The sequence below is a fragment of the Epargyreus clarus genome, unplaced genomic scaffold (genome assembly GCF_041222505.1).
Source record: "Epargyreus clarus isolate Ecla_fem2 unplaced genomic scaffold, WU_Ecla_fem_2.2 ptg000005l, whole genome shotgun sequence".
Lineage (NCBI taxonomy): Eukaryota > Metazoa > Arthropoda > Insecta > Lepidoptera > Hesperiidae > Epargyreus > Epargyreus clarus.
In genome coordinates, this window is record NW_027332213.1 from 313,229 (window position 1) to 334,385 (window position 21,157).

A 21,157-nucleotide genomic window follows, 5' to 3' on the forward strand; every position below is an offset into this window, starting at 1 on the left:
CGCTGCTATAAACGATATGTATGCTGTAGAAGTGCTTGTTATCGATCGTATCTCCGAGGAAGGAATCAATTAGGTCTCCACGCCACAGTAACGGCCAGACGAAGATGCTGGTTTTGCAATGTATTACAAACATATCGAAGCTATAAACTTATGTTCTATTTTTTTTCACAACTTCTTATAAAAGAATATCATTTCCCGTAATTACAACTGTATAAATTTAGGAAGGTTAGGTATTTGTCTGAAGCTATCATCACCGACGAAGGTAAATCAAAACGAAAACTTAAGTGAAGGTACACCGAGATAGGTCCATGAATTCAAATGATATCACGACCAACAACTTGATTTATGTCACGATATAATTATTTGTTTGACATTACAAGTAAAGTTCAAGCCCTTCACGAAGTAACAGACAGCCAAACTAACATTCTTAAACAATTGACACGTTAGGACAAAAGCTTTGCATTTCAAACACTTTGACAATGACTAGCAATTAGCATAGCTAACACGACTTTCTAAGAGTCATGAGTCTTGACCTAGCTCATCTGCGTTGTTTTAACACAGTTCAACCGTACACGATAAACTAAGAACTATTTTGTCGCTTTAAGAACCACTTAAGGCTTAGATTTATGTAATTCAGCAACTGCGGGATTCGAAATTCAGTAAGTTTGGAACGTAATTCACTGCGTTGCTTCTGGTCTGATTTGAGCGAGTTGCAAATCAAATTGGGGAAGTTTCTAAATCGCTAATGATTACTGTTAAGTAAGTAATAATAAAGATCAATTGCTTAACGAGTCTCCTATACCTATTCCTTTATTTCCTATATCTCTTTATGTTCCTTTCTGTCTTTGTCTGAAATTGATAACTCATCTGCATGATGAAGCATCAACTAAGTCGCTACTCTCGTTGACAATATGAAAACCCCTTTAAACGTTAGGGCATATTCAAAGCAAATAGCAGAAGCACCCTTCACGTTAAGCAAACATGAACTATTTCCGTTCTGTGGAATCTACACAAACAAAGATAAAGAGTTACTGCTATATTGTAGACAACGTGACAACGGTGAAAAAACCTAGTAATTTACTTCATTTATAAAAAGGTCTCTTGAATTCGATCTCGGAATAACATTCTAATTGCTTTTTGGGAAGAGCTCTTAAAGATTATTCTAGATCTCTTAAAGTAAGAATTTCTAAAGTAGAGTGAAGTCCAATTTTATATTTGTGAATTCGTGATCAGAAATGGTCGAAAATATTTGTCCCAGAGGTATTTAAGAAATAATAACATTGAGTCAATATTTACAGCAATGATATGAAATTTTGTTGTATCTGCAGTTCAGTTTGGAATATAAAAAATGCCTTCTTATTTGATTTAATACAACGATTTATGTCAATGTAACTACAAATTCTATTCACTAGCCCATAAAATTCTCAGAGTTCGACGTATCTCCGCACAAATGGTGTACATGTCCGCTGGGAGTCGTCCCGGGAACGACTCTGTTTGCATTCTTCGAGACCGCACCAAATGTATTGCCTCCATTTGTTCTTTCAATGGCTTTTAATTTAGCTCTCCTGATTCATTTACCGAGGGCTCCGAAGGTATTTGTTCTTATATTTTCTGAAAGAACTTTATTTGTAAAATTATTTCTGTAAGTTTTCCTGCCTAAGTTTTCTTGTTTGCCACCCTTTAAGTTTCATTAAAATTGAATCTGAATCCAATTAAATTTGCATCAATAATCATTTCCAGATTCACAAAGATACCTTTATTTCCATTTAATCTTTGAAATTGAGATCGATTAAGCAAATTCAGCATTAAAAAACGGTTCCACCTGTGCACATACGAATCCCAGTAAATGTCCAAAAAGCTCGTCTCCAAATGTTCCAACTCAATTTGTTCCCCCTTAATGATTTTTTTGCTCCTCATTCCGGCGAATAACCGCTTTATTTGTATGGCAACAGGGATTATTTTTTCTTGTATTATACTTGGATTTGCATGTCGTAAAATCATAGAGTTTGTGAGGACTCCATCGGTGAGCAAACATTCAATTAGAGGTGACCTGCCACCTTTGAAAGCTTTTAGTTGACGTTGTACCAAATAAATCAACTTAACCTTTATACCTATAGACACATGGTGTGGATTGGAGGGCGGGACGTAATAGCTAGTAGATTCTATATAGCGTTCACGCACCGCTCTTCAGTAAGCAAACAGTACTAATAAGGTTCGTTTAATGAAGATCGTCAGAGACATACTGAAATCGATAGCGGAAAAATAAACAGTGAACATGGGTGACTTGCTTTGTTTGTCGCTACAGTTCAGCGACTCGCGCGGGGCTTGGTTTATTTTACATTAACAGGAGTTAATTGAACCGAATGCAAGGTTTCCAAATAAGGATAATATTTCAAGACGTTTACTTAAAATAATTTATTGAAGCAAATTTGGCTTTCGAAAATAAATTTATAGCTAGTTTAAAATCATATTTTTACCTCATATTATTATTGTGTTGTCTTTTGTTTTCCCCTTCCACTTCTCACAATTCTATAACAAATGCTTTTTCGATTGATAGCTTCATTCGGTTTCGTAATATCTGGAATACATCTTCACTCCGAGGATTAAGTGCTCATGTTCTATTATGGAAATATCTGTAGACATTTGGTTTATCCCAATTGATCCCGATCAAATAAGAACAGTTTTGGTAACTAAATTTGGAAGGGCTTTTAACTACTATGTTTTATATATTTCCGCCTTTTGCTTCACAACGCCGATTGTTTTGTTCGTCGATTTATTTATGTTCCGATTAACCAATACAAAATTGTATGTTATAGATATTATAAGTTTTGATAGGATTACACCAACTGGAGTAGTAGCAGAAATTTTGTTTTGATAGGATTAGACCAACTGGAGTAGTAGCAGAAATTTTATTTCTATTGTATAATAGACAAAGTTTGAATTAAGTTTACCAAGATATAATAGTTGATATTGCCATCAAATCAAATGAAAATAACTATAATTTAAGTGTTATTCAAATGGGAGAACCTGTTGAAATATTCACAGATCCAAAATAATTCTATTCAATGAAACATAATTTAATGACAGTGTGGGCCTATCTGAGCCCATTACCGCAAGTGGCAATAGGTATTAAGGTTTTAACACGGCTTTCAAATATCTGTCAAGAATTGCATTCAATTATTATTATTAGGTTACCGAAAACCTCCTACACACCTCGATGCAATTTTAGTTGAAGTATCATACGGAGATAATGAAGTATAGTGTCATAATGTCGCCGCCCACATGAGAGCTACTTGACTCAACGAAATCCAGTATACGAGAATTTAGTGACGTGAGGTAACAAACGAAGACTTCTTCCCAGGTGCACCAGTATAGATTAGATATGGCAAACAAGGTGGTGATATACAATAACATTAGCTGACGCACTAAAAATAGTTACCTGATAACTTAACCGCACATTGATTCAATGATTCGAAATAATTTACAATAAAAAATAAAGAAACCTGTAGAAATTAAGTTTGATTTCAATGAAAGTAATTCTCAGTGTTCAACCGCAAAATCGAAAAATATTATTCATACATTGAGTGATGTGTCATACTACATACTTAACATTTATGAACAGGTAAATTGAATCAATTTAGAGACAATAAAAAGACTAACACTAGAAGTTGAGATCATGCTTCATCTAGTTCAATTAGCGAGAAGTAGGCAGTTGTTATGGTAAGCAGGTCACACGTTGTTCCTTCCTTAGCTTCCTTTCGAACACATCCGTTAACTTTGTTGTTCGGCGAAAATTTTCAAAGGCTTCGCACTTCCGCGCCGTTGGTTCACATAGTTTTGATTAACATCCGGATTGTTCGGACCCTTATTAGTTTTGGCCCTTCGTTATGTAATGGGAACAGAAACAAACCGTACGCAATTTTACACCGCAAATACTTGCTTAGGATGACCTAAATATGCTGTTGTATACCCAAAAGAAAATTGTAACATTTTCCTCTATCTTCGTCCAAATTTACTAATAAAATCACGGTGTTTTATTTATAAATTTATTTCTTACTTTTTGTAAAACGCTATCTTTAGTCTTCTCAAAGTATATTTAGTATATTACATGCACGATTATAACTTTAGACAACGAAACAATTTAGTATTACTCTCTTGAACGAACGATGTTTTATACCGTAAAATATCACAATAATATTCCCAATATATTTTTCTCTTTCCACTAATTTAGTCTACTATCCTATTCGATCATTTCTATCTCCATACACATCTACTATTAATTCCACTAATCCATTATTAAATTACGCGGTGACATTGCGAACGTGGTTGTTATCTTTCAGCCGAACGCCATTACGTATAATAGACATCGCAATTACCGGATCGGCAACTTCACAAGGCTGGGAAGTTTCAACAATGGACCAGGAGTTAAAAGGATTAGTTATGGGACTAATTCGCAGCCTCAATGAAAATATACGTCGCGAAAATCTGACTCGGTCTATGGTGTCTCTTTGGTACGAATGCTGTGGTGGCACTAACAGTAGCAGAATACTTGCTTTCAGTTGAATTATTATAGATTTTTTATCATTTTTATCTCAATAACGTCGTGTAGCAACATTTTGACTATTACTGAAAATCGAACCCTAAATAACTGCTACCATGCCCACTTTGTGAAATATACTATGCGAGTAAACCACACAGTCGGTGGAATTCAAAGGTAACCAGTTCCTTTACAAAACAACTCATGAACGTCACTACATTAACCAAGACCTTGTTCCCTTTGTCAATTACACTGACGCAATACAACTCAAAAGGGTTAACGATATCAATCGGTCACGCCTCGAATAAGGCCACGTATGTTTTGTTGAAAGTTGCGAAGGAAACCCGTTAATAATTAGGAGCGTGGAGTAAGTACGAAACAATGTATCCAGGGACCTTTCGTTTAACTCTAGTGTGGCCTTATTCGTCTCTTAGGCACGTGGAAAGTGGTCCACTATGAACGAGTAGAGAGCAAAAATATTAACATCAGTCCTGTTATAGTGTCCAGTTATTATATTAACAAGAACTATTTAGCGTAAATTTGTATTTGTAAATTTTATGGCTTAAATGTCTTGAACTCGACAAAACTATGTCTATTAATGGCATATAAATATCATAAGAATTCTTTTTCAATGAATGTATTTGAGAAATGGGGGTGATTTGTTTACTTTTTACGTCCATGGATTGAAAGTTTAGTTCAACAAATTTTTATTTATTACGCGCGATACGCTTGTCACTTTCATGATAGGACAAGTTTGATACTCTTCCCTACTTTTGACAATATCTTTGATCATTAGCCGCTTTCTCATAGACAATCAGACAAGTGGCTACTCTGTCGCCCACGAGTAATTTATTTCCATGTACTTAGGAACGTATTACGACAGTTTCTCGAGATATTCGCGCATACGTTCGTTTATTGTCAAGTAAAGCCTAAGTAGGATTAAGGTCCTTTATTGTTTCGGGTTTCTGCTAATCGCTTTCATTTGATGAGCTTTATTCAAAAGGCTGCTTTGTTATGTTGATTTAGTCTAAATCGCTACTTCTTATTACAAAAGAAGTCACATCTTCTTCTACTACTTCTTCACATAGATTTTTGTCTCACTTCAGTCCTACCGCTTGACATGCGTCTAATTTAACGCCATGTAGAACTAAATTAGCTAATAATTAGATTTCGAATATTTTTGAAAACTTTGCAGTTTATTCTCCTTGCAATGGCAAATGCAAATTTCATCACAATCTTTTCTACTATATCATCTAGAATTTTCTTATCATTTAGCGTATCATGACACAATTCTTGCAAGTGTGTTTTAAAATCTAGGCTAGATCTTACCAAAAAATAGAAAAAGTAGTTGATCAAAGGCGAATGCCTGTTTGATGGAAACGCTTACTTGGCAAGCGTATTAAAGAGAGCTCAAAGCTTGACTCAAGCGGGAATAGATTTGCAGTTAGCGCCAGCGCGGCGAGTTTGTGAGTTAGTTAACTTCTTGAAAATGCTCCATAATGTAGTTAGGCGAAAATGCATTTAGGCTTAATGTATTTACAATCTTTGAATTTTGAACGTTAGAGTCATCATCATCAACCCGTTACTGTCCCACTGCTGGGCACGGGTCTCCTCTCAGAATGAGATGGATTAGACCATAGTCCACCGCGCTGGCCCAGTGCGTAGAGGCGTAGAGGAGTGCTTGGTTGCCCAGAACGTTAGAGTATCGAAATTAAAAGATTTCATTGATTAAAGAAAAGGAGTGACTTGAATGTTTTCTGAAAGATCACGTACTTTTTCATTGAAAATGTCATTTTCTTCGGAATTATAAATCCTAATTTTTAGAATTGCAAAATCAGCAAATTAATATTTGGAAGCAAGTTAGAAATTTCACTTTATATTCTTATTTAAATTTGTATCAAATTTATCACCCAATTTCACGGTTTGATGAATACTGACGGCAACAAAAGATGCATTAAAATCTTCAATCTCAATTCTCTAAGGAGTCTCGAGGAAACTCGCCTTTATGTTTTCCTAAAAGCCGGATAAGTGTAACTTTAACCGTTACCCGTTTCCTAGTGACCGATAGTACAATACAATTGTCGGTATTGACAATATTTAGTTTTGCTAATGCGTGTTTAGTATGGAGTGTCATGTTCAACAGCCCTCTTTAGTTTGTTTGGAGAGATGCTTAGCTTGTTGTTGAGGAAATATTCAGCGTCCTCTACAGTTATCCATTGACACAGGTATTGTCAGTAATGTCTTCAATTTTTAAGGATTTAGTCCCCTACTGTAATAATTTACACAATGAATACGGTTTATGAATGATTGTAGCAGATTTACACCTGCTTTGTATAAAGGATTTGGTTCAAACTTATGAATATTATCGCATACACGAGGTATTCCAGGTATTCTTCTCTATTCGTCATTAATCTAAAATCCATCATTTACTGATAAAACGCACAATGATTTTGATGAATCGCAAATAACTGTGTACAATGTATTTAGGTTGATAGGCTTGGCATTTGCAGAGGACTACATCAGTTCAACGTTCTCCATTAATGCGTTCAGGTTTGTACCCAGGGCCGGATTTAGAGATGTAGAAGCGGGAACTATTTTCCGAAAAGAATAAGGACAAAACGGTTTAGGTAAAAAATGTTTGAGTAAACCTAAAAGTACTCGTAGCTGACCCGCCGAAATTTGGACTTTTTATATTGGGGGCCCCTCACTTGTGGAGGCCCCGGGGCAGTCACTCCGTCTGCCCCCCAAAATCCGGCTCTGTTTGCACCAACAATTTTGTATTGGTTACTAACAAAAACCTAATCCTTTCGTCCCTGATACAAATTAATCCACATATGTAGAGCAAACAACCGAATGTATTGAACATGTTCCACATTTTACAATTTGGAATCCCATTCATCATCGGGACCCTTTATGTTGGGTATTAAGTGGGTAATGAATGATCGTTGGAAGTGTATCGCTGTCCTCGGTACGTGGTCGCCTCGCTTTCTGCTTAGTATTTAATGAATGATTGCTAAGCTTAAAGAAGTTCGCTTTGCAATAAACTATTCGATTATATGTATTGGTTTAGGTTGTTAAATATAGTTTTCAATAGAGTTGTCTATATGTATTTCATATTCGTACGACCCGCTTTTTTATAATAAAGACGTAGCAGACGAGCCTGCAGTGCATCTGATGGTGAGTGGCTATAGCCGACCATGGACATCTGTAATCAGCGTCATATACGATTAGACCTGAGGTCGGCCACAGATACGCCGATACACCAGAGGACTAAGCTGGAATGCCTCGAATAAGTATGTCTCCCTTAGTAACCCTTCAAACCAAAACAAGCAGTGCTTAACACCAATGTTAATAGGCAGAAATAGGTGTGGTGGTGGTGCCGCTGGTGTCGAACTACAAAGGATACTACCACCTTCAAATAATTCAATTCAATTAACAATATTGTACATAATGTATATATTACTTTGTCCGTTTGTCTTATTACAATTAATGTAAACAACAAAAATTGACCCGACTTTTTTTAAACCAAAATTTGATTTTGTCATTACTGTCATTTGCATTATTATTTAGTACTTTTTAATCCAGCTTAGACATAAAGAGCTTAAGAGAGGGTTATGACAATGGTGGCCGTCCGTTGAAAATGAAAACCGATCACATCCCTGTCCACTCAGTGCTACTGCTTAGTACTTGCAGTAGGGTACAAGCCGCTTGTGAGCGTCATATATCTAATTATAATATTGCGACTTTGCGATTATTTAAATTTAAACGATAAAGCATAGTTTTCGATAGATTTTATAAATTTTAATTCCCTTCAATTAAATTGTGTTGTAATGATCATATATAACAATAGATCATATAGAGCAAAAATAACTGTTTTGCTATCCTTAAAAAAATAAACTTTCTTAATAGATTGAATAACAATATTCGGCGTTAATTTTTTAAACTACCTACTTGTTACTAAAATAATAATACGTGTACTCTCTAATAAGTTAAGGTAAATTTTGACCTAAAGTGTATTTTCTTTTATGATAAGAATTTTCAATATTTGCGCGTATTGTAATGATACTAGATAGATAAGAATTGCAATAGAAAGTTACGTTAAAATTTAGTCGTAAGATCGCAACTATTCCCTCCACAATATGTCCAACCCTTACTTACTAGGGTAGGCTAGTGGCCGTCAGACACACGCGTCACTTTTATCGCCTCCACAGTCCTCGACCCTAGTTTTTTTCAATTTCCAATCATTCCCACGCTACCAAAATCGGACGCGTGCCAAATGAACCCCGTATGAACGTTTGTTTAGCAAAATATTGTTAATGTTATGGATGTTTAACGAGTGTTTAGGTTGATATTTTATGGACGAAATTTATGTGGGTACTTGCTGGTAATGGATGATTTTGTAACTGTAAACGTAGATTACGATATTGTTAACTTTCCCCTAGTGGTGCAATTATTGTTATGGTTACGAATTTAAATCCTGTTGGGAGTAAATGAGTGCTTATTATTTATCTGGTCTCTTTTAATGTTATTGGTTTCGATCGTGTGATTGGATTTCTTGGGTCGTGTTTGATATCTTGTAGGTAGTGAAAGTGATGTTTATATTTTGAGAAATTAAAAACTTTTTGTATAATTTTACGAGTAAATATTTCAAACAAAATAACTTACTAACTGATAAGATTGCACTGTACTTAATAAGAACAACCGGGTCCAACAGATTATATAGTGCCCTGGCTGGTCATGGTCACCTATTTCTGCCCAATAATAGCAATGTTTACTTCGCGTCTCTGACGCTCCCGCAATGGTCTCAGACTCCATTTTAGGTATGTGCACTGTTTTAGTGACACTTACAACGCAGGAAATCCTTGTGAGACCTGCTAAATATTGCTCACCCTACATAAAATTTATCCGCCGGGATCGCCGCGCTATTCATCGCTCCAGTAGATCCTACTGACTATTAAACACAGCCTTTTTAAAACACCTCGCCCAGTGGTTCTAAAAAGCAAAAAGCTATTAATTTTTTTCGTACACCAGATAATCCTCAGTCGAAAGCCGTCACCATCCCTCAGTATTAACCCTCGCCGATCGAAAAAATGATAAACGTTCCGGATGGGGTAGGGGGTGACACTTTTATTTAAGGGTTGGGATAAGACGCGCTTAATGTTGAAATAGCTCTTTTATTACACCTCCGTTTAATATCGTGTTTATGAGTTTCCTTTGGGTGCGTGATTTTTTTGAAAGATACATTAAGGAGCTACCGTGTATAGTCTGTTTTGTAATAAGTTCGGAAAAAAAGATCTCAGGTAAAAATAGACAAAGCCTAGTGGAATATTGTAGTGGAGCTCAATTTATAACTTGCACTTTGAGCACTATGGTAGATATTGTAAATGTTTTTCGGTGATTTCGAATAACATGTAATTGTACCACGTTATGTATTATTTTTGAAGTGTTTAATGTTGTTAATACTATAATGATTCATCCGCGATCTACTTCATTTTGAAAGAAACCGTGACTCATACATATTTCGTATAATACGCGAATTATATATGCTTCAATAATTTCTTCGACAAAATTTCTTCTAATCCATTCTGTATTGACGTAAACTGAATATTTTATAAAAATAAATTTAAGTAAAGTTACTATGAGGGGTCACAAATGCCAATTTTAATTATTACACATAACATATTTTTATATACGTATATTTAATTTGTGCAGATCAGTGCATATTATATGGTTTCCCTATTCTCTTGATAACGAAGGGTTGTTGACAGCCGTTAACGCAGGATTAACTCTGAACCGCGGTTAAAAAATAAATAACCTTCGCTCTTCAGTTTGAGCTCATCACTTTGATAAGCCGTGTCTTTCAATGACGTTGAAATTCAATACGTTAATAACTCCAAATGCTAAATTAGTTCTGCAGCTTATATATGGGGATTAGAGTTGTGATAAGATGGAGATTGCCCAACGGATTATGCAAATTATTTATGGATTTTAACAATATTACAAAATATTTAAAATAAATAAACACACAGCCCCACATCAAACTAGGCCAAACTAGGATTCCCTGTGTCGTGGGTGCCATGGACACACACAGACAAATACTCAAACACCCAGACTTAGAAACAGAAATCTAAATTCATCATTTAGATATCTGTCTGGCCGGGGATCGAACCCGGGACGCTTTGCGCGTCAGGTCAGTATTGATTTGCTCCGAGATTTAAGTATACAATGAGATGAATATTATAATAATAAAAATCCAAATGCTTTAAAAATAAAGTCAATGTCACTCACACAATTTTGAGGAATTCAACGAGACTTTATAATTGTGCATGTATCCACGTTTATACGCACACGGCACAGTGGACACCATATTGGCAGAAGTAAGCATACGGTTCAGGTTCGATTCCCGGCCAAAAACATCAACTTTACATTAGCTCTTAATCTTCAAGCATTTAATTTTGAAGTGAGACCTACCACAGAGGAACCTTCCACCTTGCCACACAAAAAATCACGAACATACGACCCGTCACTGTTGCACCCCGTAGAGCGATAAAAACTATTCACTCACCCCCTGTAGTGGCTTCCATCACACTTACAATCACACATGCGTCATGGGGAATGTTTCCATTTCTTAGAAACGTATGATTCAGTTTAATAACAGAAAAGTTAGCTGTCGGATTCAATTGGTAACAAGTCGTTGTTTTTTCAGGTCTCACTTTTGGACGTGGGTGCTTCGCTGCAATGGGAGAGGCCTAAGAGCTATATTCTAACAAGCTGGACCCATACGATTTTGCAAATTACCCAAATTGGACATTTTAAGTTCTTCAGTAAGATGTAATGAAGGCGAATCAATGAACTGAAGAATCAATGAATCGCATACTATGATCAATAAACGTATCTACATATATTTTTATCTATCTATCTGTTTTTTCTGGCTAATCTCCGAAACGGCTTGACTGATTTTGCTTGACTTATTCTAGTAATCGGCTCCTATTATAAGGAGCAACATAAGCTATTTTTTTAAATCAAAACGCATCAAATACAAACAGCATGAAATTTGTAGAGACTTCTAGACAATTTTAGAGGCAGGTGAAACCGCGGGGAACAGTTCGTCTTATAAAAAATACTATGAGTCACCTATCAAATTCCCGACTGCGCCTGACGTTGCCTAACTTCTTAGATCAGTTACAGTGTACACAAGCCGCGGAGCCACCCGCGCTATTGTCATTTAATTATTCTTAATGGAAAAGTAGCATAACTTTTTGCGGTTCGGTTCCGGCGCCACCCTTCTATTTCTGTCTTACTTATTAACTTACTTATACAAAGCGCTCCAGCTTAGTACTTAGGGATAACAATGCATCCATCATTGACTTCAGGTAAGGCCCCTTTACCGTTTTTAAGCATATATTTGTACGTATGTTTGTATATAGGTAAAAAAAAAGTATATACAATTTTTTTGCTAACTATTAAGTCCAAACGACTTGATAAATGTATATATCCTCATATGTTGTTAGATTCGCCTTGATAGCACTAGAATCACTTGATACATCAAATTCTTAATAATTAAAGATTGCGTCTTAAATTTCGTAAGTTTGGGCGCGGCTAATGCCCTTTTAAGCAATCGTATTTCTGTTTTTTGAAAACATGTGACTTACCTATATATTAAGGGGTTAGTTGCAGTGACCACAATACGGACTATCATAGGTAATATGCTCTGTAATTCTGTTTAACTTGTTTCGTATAAGCAAGTACCTATACTACTAGACAATATATTTTGCCAACTTCCAAATATGACTGTAATTATAAATTCCCTTAAACTTCACTCGAAAGCACAAATCAATAGTCAATGAATAGTTATTAGGCATTAGACATGGCGGTAATAACAGGCCATTAGCCATTATTACAGCTCTACCACAGTTCATTCGGAATCAAACGAGTATCGAATATTTATATCGGATCGAATATTCATGTGTCGTTGTGCCGCGCATAGAATAATTTATCGGCGGAGACAACGGGCGAAACGGCGTAAGTGTCAGTTTTATGGAAATAACACGACGTGTTTAGCGTAATGTACGTACTAAAACGAGATCGATGTCTTTGTCGAATTTTACTTTTTTTGTAACGGGTAAAAAGGAGCATACTCAGAAGGTGGTATAACCCTTTGTGGTTCGACTCCGGCGGCACCACCGCCACACCTATTTCTACCTAATAACAGCAGTGTTAGGCGCTGCTGTGTTCCGGTTTGAAGGGTGTGGTAAGGGAGACAGACTTAGTCCTCAGGGGTAGCGACGCATCTGTGACCGACCTCAGGTAGGAATATCTAATCCTATCTGAGGTTGATTACAGATGTCCATGGGCGGCAGTAGCCACTTACCATCAGGTGAACTACATGCTCGTCTTCTACTCCTATATTATATAAAAAAAAAAAACTAAACGTATAAAATTGTAATGAATACCAACGGACATCCTTTAAAGAATCTGGCTGCATTTTTTCTTAATATTTAACTAGTCGGCATTTTCACAGCCGGGAACTACTAGTTACTTGAAGTCGATCACAGAAACAGATACATAAATAAGTTAGTACGACTGATTTTAGCACTAATACGTTTTCCTTCCCACACCCTTCAAACCAGAATACACCTGTACAAACAATGAAGCAAAAGTGCGTATGACAGTAATGTCACCGCAGCACACTCAGTTGCAATCTGACTCTGTCAGTTTAAAAGCATTTTGTTCTGGTAGTTGGTACGGTGACTCGGTTGTATGTGTATATGTGTTCAGCTTAATTTAAATGAAGCTAAACACATGTATGAATGTGTTTAGCTTAATTTAAATTAAGCTGAAGTGTTTAGCTTCATTTAAAACTTGTCAGTAGGTAATACATGAAAATATATAATTAGACATTACCTAATTTAGGAGTAACTAATTAAGTATTTTTAAGTACGGTTTTCAGTCGATGTAGGCAATTATTGAACCCGACTCCGGAGGTTAAGGATTTTCGAGCGTTTGTATGGATGTATGTATTGAATATTTATGTATGGCTCATTTTTTCACACACCTTACAGCCCAAACGTCTTGACGAATTTTAACGTTTTAGTCAGATTCGTCTAAATTGTAGGAGTAATATAAGCTGTATTTTTAAACGGTCGGGTTTTCTGTTTTTATAAATCCCTATTCTAATGATAATTAATTATAATTAACCTCATTTATATAAAAACGAACCTTTCAATTATGTTTAAAATCAGAGCCTAGCCTAGTGGAACTCAATATTTCGATTTCGAAAAGGTCGTATTTGCGACTTACGTCATTTTACATTTACCGGCAATTATTTGGCCGTTGCGTCGAAACAAGGCAATTTGGGGGCATCGTTAATAATGCCATAAACAACGCCATCGGTCGCAATCCGAATGAATGCGACATCGCGAATAAAGGTGAAAGGATTATGGCATGCAAATGTGATTATACGCATTGAAATTAAAGGTTTATGGTGAAAAGGTTGTACTAAAAATATGTTGGGAACCTATTATTAGACCTTTAAAGGTTATAAAGGGAATTTAAAATTTGAAATAAATGTCCATTGTTTTGTTGTTTTAATGTTTTTATCCTGGTTGCTTGCTTTTATAACCATACCTATAAGGTATGATAAGAAAGTAGGTAATACCTATTATTATTAATTGCATTTTACTTTTCGATTTTATAATCGTGACATACATCAGTCTTTGAGTACGGAAATAATTTTCCTATCGCTATCTCTATTTCATAGCAGCAAATAGGAGGTATTGGTCCCTGAATAGAAGTGATAAGTTAATGTTTTCTTTCGAAGGAGTAATTATCTGTAAACCTTAGAAGTTAATACACCTTCAGATAACTCAACTTTTACGTTTTATGTAAAATTTGGCTACAACCATTTTTAGGCGTTTATATTCTTACTGTTACTTTTAAAACTTTTGGACGATTAAAGCGTTCTTCATTATAATTAGCTATAATATTACTTAAATAACTTTATATTGGCAACTGATAACGTATGTAGATTAGTTACAGATTATTCACAATAAATATAACCTTGTGCTATTTGTGCCTGCCGATATTTCCGAATCTTTTCCAAGTTTCATTTGAAAACAATTTAAAACAGTCTAATGAATCCGAGAAAACAATAGCAACGCGTCATCTGAAAGCACCCGCTCGCTGTGTAAATATTGATAAAGTTGATCGGGTTTAATAACTATCGGTATGGAGCAAACACTCGAGTGTGTTTGCTTGACGATTCAATTTGTTGTCGGCCGCGGACCGACCCTCCATATTTATAGAGTTTATGCATTCGACAGAATGGCGGGTTTTTTAAACCAATTGATTTCGTTCTGTAGTTTTTATCTAAAAGTGAAAGTACAGTTTGTGTAATGAAAATTGTAGTAAGTGGCAGTTAGGTAATTAAAATAGGATTACCTTGTTTATGGGCGTCGAATGAAGGCTGTATTTTTTTCAAAATTAGGTTACGTCATAGTAATAACAATGATAATATTATAACATTTATACATTCTTGTAGATAAATGAAACAGATTGAGTTGTATTTTTTCTCGTTTGATAATATATTTTTGATGTAATGTAGATACATAGAATAACGAATATCTTTTATTAGTGTATCATTGTCAAAAATGGATAACTTTAGATATCGACATGGTTGAGAACTTATATCTGAACATCATGAATCTATTATCAACATTGACCGCGATCACATGTCTGGAATTGAACCGCAGGTTTTAAAAACCGTTGTAGGTAGTCATTAATTTCCATATTTAAAAAAAAATAATTAATGTTTACTAGTATTCAATATACAACACACAAATGTAATGTAAGACAACTACTTAATATAAATTACACGCGATCTAAATAAGAAATACATTTTAATAATATTTACATAAAGAAAATCTCGAACCGTGTTTTGATATTACTAAAACGAGTTTCTAATCGATTAATTTTTATAGCTTTAGTTCGTAAGATTATTTAAATATTGCCTATATTTAAAATAAAACATGATTTAATTTTATAGATGGAGTCATCATATTGATAATTTTAGAATAAGTATTTTAGTGAAGTTATTGAGATTATCAAGTTTAGTAATATTACAGATGAATTGAAAAGTAGGTACAAATAGTACTTAGTAAGATGACTTCTCCTAATGGCCTAAAAACTATTAAAACTATTCAATCCTGATTAAAATTAACGATTCCCAATAGGCACAGCCAAAAATAAGAAGCTAGTAAGACAGCGAATTTCAGTACAAATTTTGGTATCAAAGTGCTAGGAACTATCTTACAAGTTGAAAAAGTTAATTAACTACACTGTCTTTGCGAACTTTACAAATTGCCAACAAAAACCGTTGAGTTAAGAGGCGTACATTTAAACCGAATTTGATTATAAATTTACTGACCTGGCGGACAAACGCAGTCCCCATAATCCCGGATGCTCCGCCGCTGCCTCCAGTAGCTGGGTGACCGCGCCACCTCCCTCCTGAGCCTCTCCACCAACGGCTGCTGAGGCTCCAAGACCGCACTCCTCAACGCCAAGTGCTGCTCCTCCAACAACGACAACCTGTCCTGCAGACCTTGCTGTCTATACAGACTATACCCACTGGAGATCAGACTCATGGCACAGGCACACCACAAAACCGCACAGTACATCCACGGGTCCCCGGGACATCTGTCATCGCATTTATCAACTTTTTTCGTCTCTTTCTTATCTTCCTTCTTCTCCTTCTCCTGCCGCGCCGGACTCTTGCCCGGAGGCGCCTTCACCCCCATTTTTAAAATCATCGTTACTCTCATAACATAACGTTTTTGAAAATCACAACCATCGCCGACCTAACCGGGTATACATCGCGCACAATGGACGAATGAATGGACGTCCGAACCGGAACTTTCCGGTAACAATCTCTATTATGTACGGAAAACTAATACCGGAACATGTTTAACAACACTTTTAGAACGTAAAAGGAACGACTTTTAATTCAAAAATTTTATGTTCGCGTTAAACAAGTTTACGTATTGGTTGTACACGATCGTAATTTATTTCGATGTTCGCGTGCGGACGAAACGAATACACATCCTCCTCGTTCAGAAGGCGGTACGCCACTGAGACTGAGTTGGATAGAATAGAATCCAGCGGACTGGGGTGGCCAAGCGGCACAGACAAGGCGGCGTGCGCTGCGGTACACAACACGCGTAAACATTACGTTTGCGTACTCCTTTGAGTCCTTTTTTGGCAAAAAGCCGAAAATCTACATAATAAAATATCATTAATTGAATTTAGAACATTAATAGAAGTACATTTGTACAAAGTTTTTGCTCTGGTATCTGTATATTACTGCCATTTATATGCGAAGAAAATAATTGGATTTTAGTTATTTTACGTCTAACATAATTTAAATTTTAACTAAGTAGATTTAGGTGGGTACGCTTCTCATGAATAAATTAAATACCTAGGTGGCTAGGTGGGAAGCTAGCAAGTAGAAATTATTACAATTAGTAATTTAGAAAAATACCGATAATAAGACAGATTTTTTAAATTTTACTAATATGCGTTAATCGTATAGATAGGCCTTCGGGCCACAATGTTCCAATAATAAATTTATCGATCAACAAAAGCTCATTTGTTTAACTGGTTTGTCTATAGCCCCAGTATAGGATCTCGGCCAATTCCGACTAGATAGGGAAGCATTGCGTTATGGGCGCGGTAGATTACTTGCTTACTGGCGCGAAAGGAGGGATGTTTAGGGATACAGAGTAGTTTTAACTGGACTGTTTTCAATAACAATATTTTAGTTTAAACGAGGATGGACACGTGGTTTCGCCTGTTACGATCCCGTACTAGTTTTTGATGTAAATATTCATAATGTTCCCGACGAAAAGTACGCAATCTATAAAAATAGGTTAAATTGTTTCCGAAAAATATATATTAGTATAATATTGATTACATATAGCTAAATTTTTTTATACATATAGCTAGATTTTATAGTTTTATCAACAGTAGTTTAGGCAGATAAATCTGGTTTTACATTCAATTACAATTGTAGAACGAATGTTTTGATATAAATATTTTTCAGTATACTTTGTTCTTTTCATATTTATGTAAGAAGCTATAGCTGTTGTCAGTTTGAATGCGTATTACTATACATACCTATGTACTCGTAGGTGTGGTCTCATCTCATACAACTGTTTGCCTTATACTATTTTTATATAGGATATTTGTATCTAAATCACTATATCGGTATAAAAGAGATAAACATCCAGCATTTCTTACCCGAGAGATCATTAAAAAAATTAAAAACATTACATTCCAAAAACGGTCTAATCAAAAATGCGTGGAATTATTTTCAAACATATGGCACTACGGTAGACACTAAATTACATCTTCATAATAAGAAAACAAGCAATTCATATATAGCATATTTATATAGAAACAATTTCATTATATCGGTATAAAAGAGATAAACATCCAGCATTTCTTATTACCCAATTCCAATAGGATAGGGGCGTTGCACCGCGCGGTAGATTGTGCGGCCACTCGGGCGGAAAAGGGGAGCCCACTGTTACATATTGGTGGAGTTTTAACCACGCACTGCTCTTTTGTTATTCGGAGATAGATGGTTTATCTACAGACATTGAACGTGTCAGACACGTACCGTGCCAGACAAAATATGTTGTATAATATAGAAGGAGGAAACGAGCAGTCCACCTAATGGTAAGTGACTGCCGCCCATGGACATCTGTAATTAATCTCAGATAAGATAAGATTTGATTCCTAACTGAGATTGGAGATTGCATTGCTACCCCTGAGGACTAAATTTAAACATCTTTAAAGCAGAACACATCGGCGCTTAACACTGCTGATATTAGGTTGCCTGTTATTGAGTTATATTTGTTTTAAATTCATATTTCTATAAAATATAGTAGACGTCGCTACGTACGACGACTAATATTTTTTGTAAATTGACCGTGAGATAAGTTTGGCGTGATGCCCGTTGTGCTTGTTACATAGAGCCGTTTAATTGCCTTAATAATAACCAATTGAACGTATTGTAACTAAATTTAGTGCGGATAGCTCCGCGGCTTATGTTGATCTTATTAGATTTTCAAAGTTAGTTAGCATCGGACGTGGTCGCGAGTTGGATGGGTAATCGTTGGTGGTCAAGTTCAGGTGCATTTCGTTGCAAAGCATTAGATAAATTGAGTTATACCTTGTTGGAAGTCAAAGCGTAGTTCGGACATTCGACGCTACTAGACTATTAAAACCTGTTTCCTGCCATGCGTGCTTACACCCGCACGCGTGTCCCAGCCGCGTGCCACTTACATTCTACCGTTCCATGGACTCTCCTGGCAAAACTTTCAACATGCAGGCATAAGAGTTGTAAGGAATTATTCGCATGTGTGAGTAAGATATGCGTGTGAACGTAAGAACGGGTGATAGGAAAGAGGTCGTAACTAATATCTTTGCGCAATCTGTATTGAAGGCATGGTTAAAAAGCTTCAAACCTTCCCCAGTTGTAAGTAACGATCAGTGCCCAGCAATGGGCTATAAGAAGGGTTGCAGTTTCAAAAAAATATCTAGGATTAAATAAGTAGGGTGTGACAAGAACGAATAAGGTCTAAACCGCCACGTTTAATCCCAACAGGACAACAGAGGCTTGTAAATAGGGCAATAGATTGTATGTGAAATCGTGTGGAAAAGAGGGAAGTTCCTTTTAGCGGTGCACGAGATAAATAAATAGTTTTCCTCAAAGTGTTAGTTTGAGCGATTGGTTCCGTATACACAATTTTGGTGAATATAAACTCTACGTAATTCGAGTGTTGTGCCACCATCACCATAAAAACAGCGACAGCAAGGTTAGAACGAAGACTGTTTATCGAGAGATTTGAGATTCGAACTCAGAAAGGCACTTTTGATTTTTTAACATAATGTGCTTTTTGGAAATTAATTATTTGTTTAAAAGAAGAAGTAAAAACATCGTTAGGAATCTTGTATAGCCGAGAGATCATACTAAAATCTCAAAACATTACATTATAAAAACAATCTAATCAAATATGCCTGGAATTATTTAAACACGCGTGGGCTACGTTAGGCACTAAATTATATCTTCATAATAAGAAAAAAAGCAATTCAATTACGGTAGTCTAACACGAAATAATCTTATAAACACAACCTACAATTTACAACAGGTTCCCAACAGAATAATTCCCAAAATTTCCCCGAACCAATTTGATTATTATAAACGATTATTACACCACAAAAATTCCAACCTACGGATGAAAATATCATGTTTCTAAACAAATTGTAGGTACATAATAACAAACTCTAACTTTTGGCCCGAGATCTGTATCTGTATTAATTAAATTTGTAGAGAATGAAAAAAGAGGAGATACTTTTTAAGCGATAGAGCTATTAATCTTTTTAATAGAGTCATTAAAAATCGAGTGGAGCCGCTAGCGCCGTCTCTCACAAAAACTATACGACTCCGCCACTCTACCGACTCTACATTACTCTGTTTTTTAACACGCTTTTTCCTCTGGTTCCGCTGGAGTTATTTTGTGTAATAATACGTTGTGAAATTGACTTGACTTTGAATATTCCTAATTATAATAGGAATATTTTTTAGTATAGAAATATTTTCTTAGTATATAGTACTATGCTTATAAAAAGTTCCTTTATATGAAAACAAAAATATATCGTAAAGTTTAACAATATACCTACTCTAGAGTACAATAAAAATACAATTTTTCATTTTCTCATTAATTTGCCTAAGTTACAAAATCATGTTTTATTTATTTATCATAAGCACTTGTAAATGAAAAATTAAATATAAATAAGGATATAAACCGTTCGTATGTAACTTTAAAAAATCCTTAATTACATTTCTCCTGGCATTCCTTTTTAAGAATGTATGAGGAATTTGAAACGTTAAAACACGCACACATGCACCGATCATAAAACTTTGAGATAACTACAAGTGTTATGATTGTATACTACTCTGCCCCCTGACTTTGTGGTTAATATTTTCTCTGGTGATACATTTGTTGTAATAGTTGAATGAACAGAAAAGCAATAACTTTGCTATAATAGGTATACGATTAAGGAGTTCCATATAATATTACGGAATGCTATAATATAAATAAAATATATACTTTTTATGTTTTCGATAATTTCGTTTTCCGATTAATGCATAAAATAACTGAATTATAATTTAGTCTACAACTACATACTAGCATATCTTATGTAATATTAGGAATAAGTACCTACTTATTAACATTATAGTTAATTCCATAATACATATCATAAAAAAACGAATAATCAAAAGCGCTATATTAAAACCCTTGTAGAAACTAAAGCATTTTCAAAAAAAACTGAACGCACACACAGCCCAACGACTTCCTATTAGATACAGAAGTACGCATCAAAGACATGACTTTATCAATATCTAAATGGCTCGAATTTTTATTCGTTTCGGGCGAGGTTTAATGTTACTACATTTTAATTGGTTTCATAAAAGTTTCTAACCATAAATACTCATACCGTAGTATCTTATCGAACGTGTGTATAAATAAAACAGTAGTACTTTGATGTGTTACTATG

General features: G+C 35.3%; 1 protein-coding gene across 1 annotated transcript in view; it reads right to left on the bottom strand.

Moving 5' to 3' along the window:
• The window catches only part of LOC140757872 (uncharacterized), a 276,178-nt gene extending 259,528 nt beyond the window's left edge, over positions 1-16,650 (bottom strand). Inside the window, exon 1 of the mRNA XM_073093742.1 lies at positions 15,963-16,650. Coding sequence (XP_072949843.1) covers positions 15,963-16,356 — 394 coding nt within the window. The 5' untranslated portion in view covers positions 16,357-16,650. The remainder of the gene's footprint in view (positions 1-15,962) is intronic.
• Positions 16,651-21,157: the final 4,507 nt, after the last annotated feature.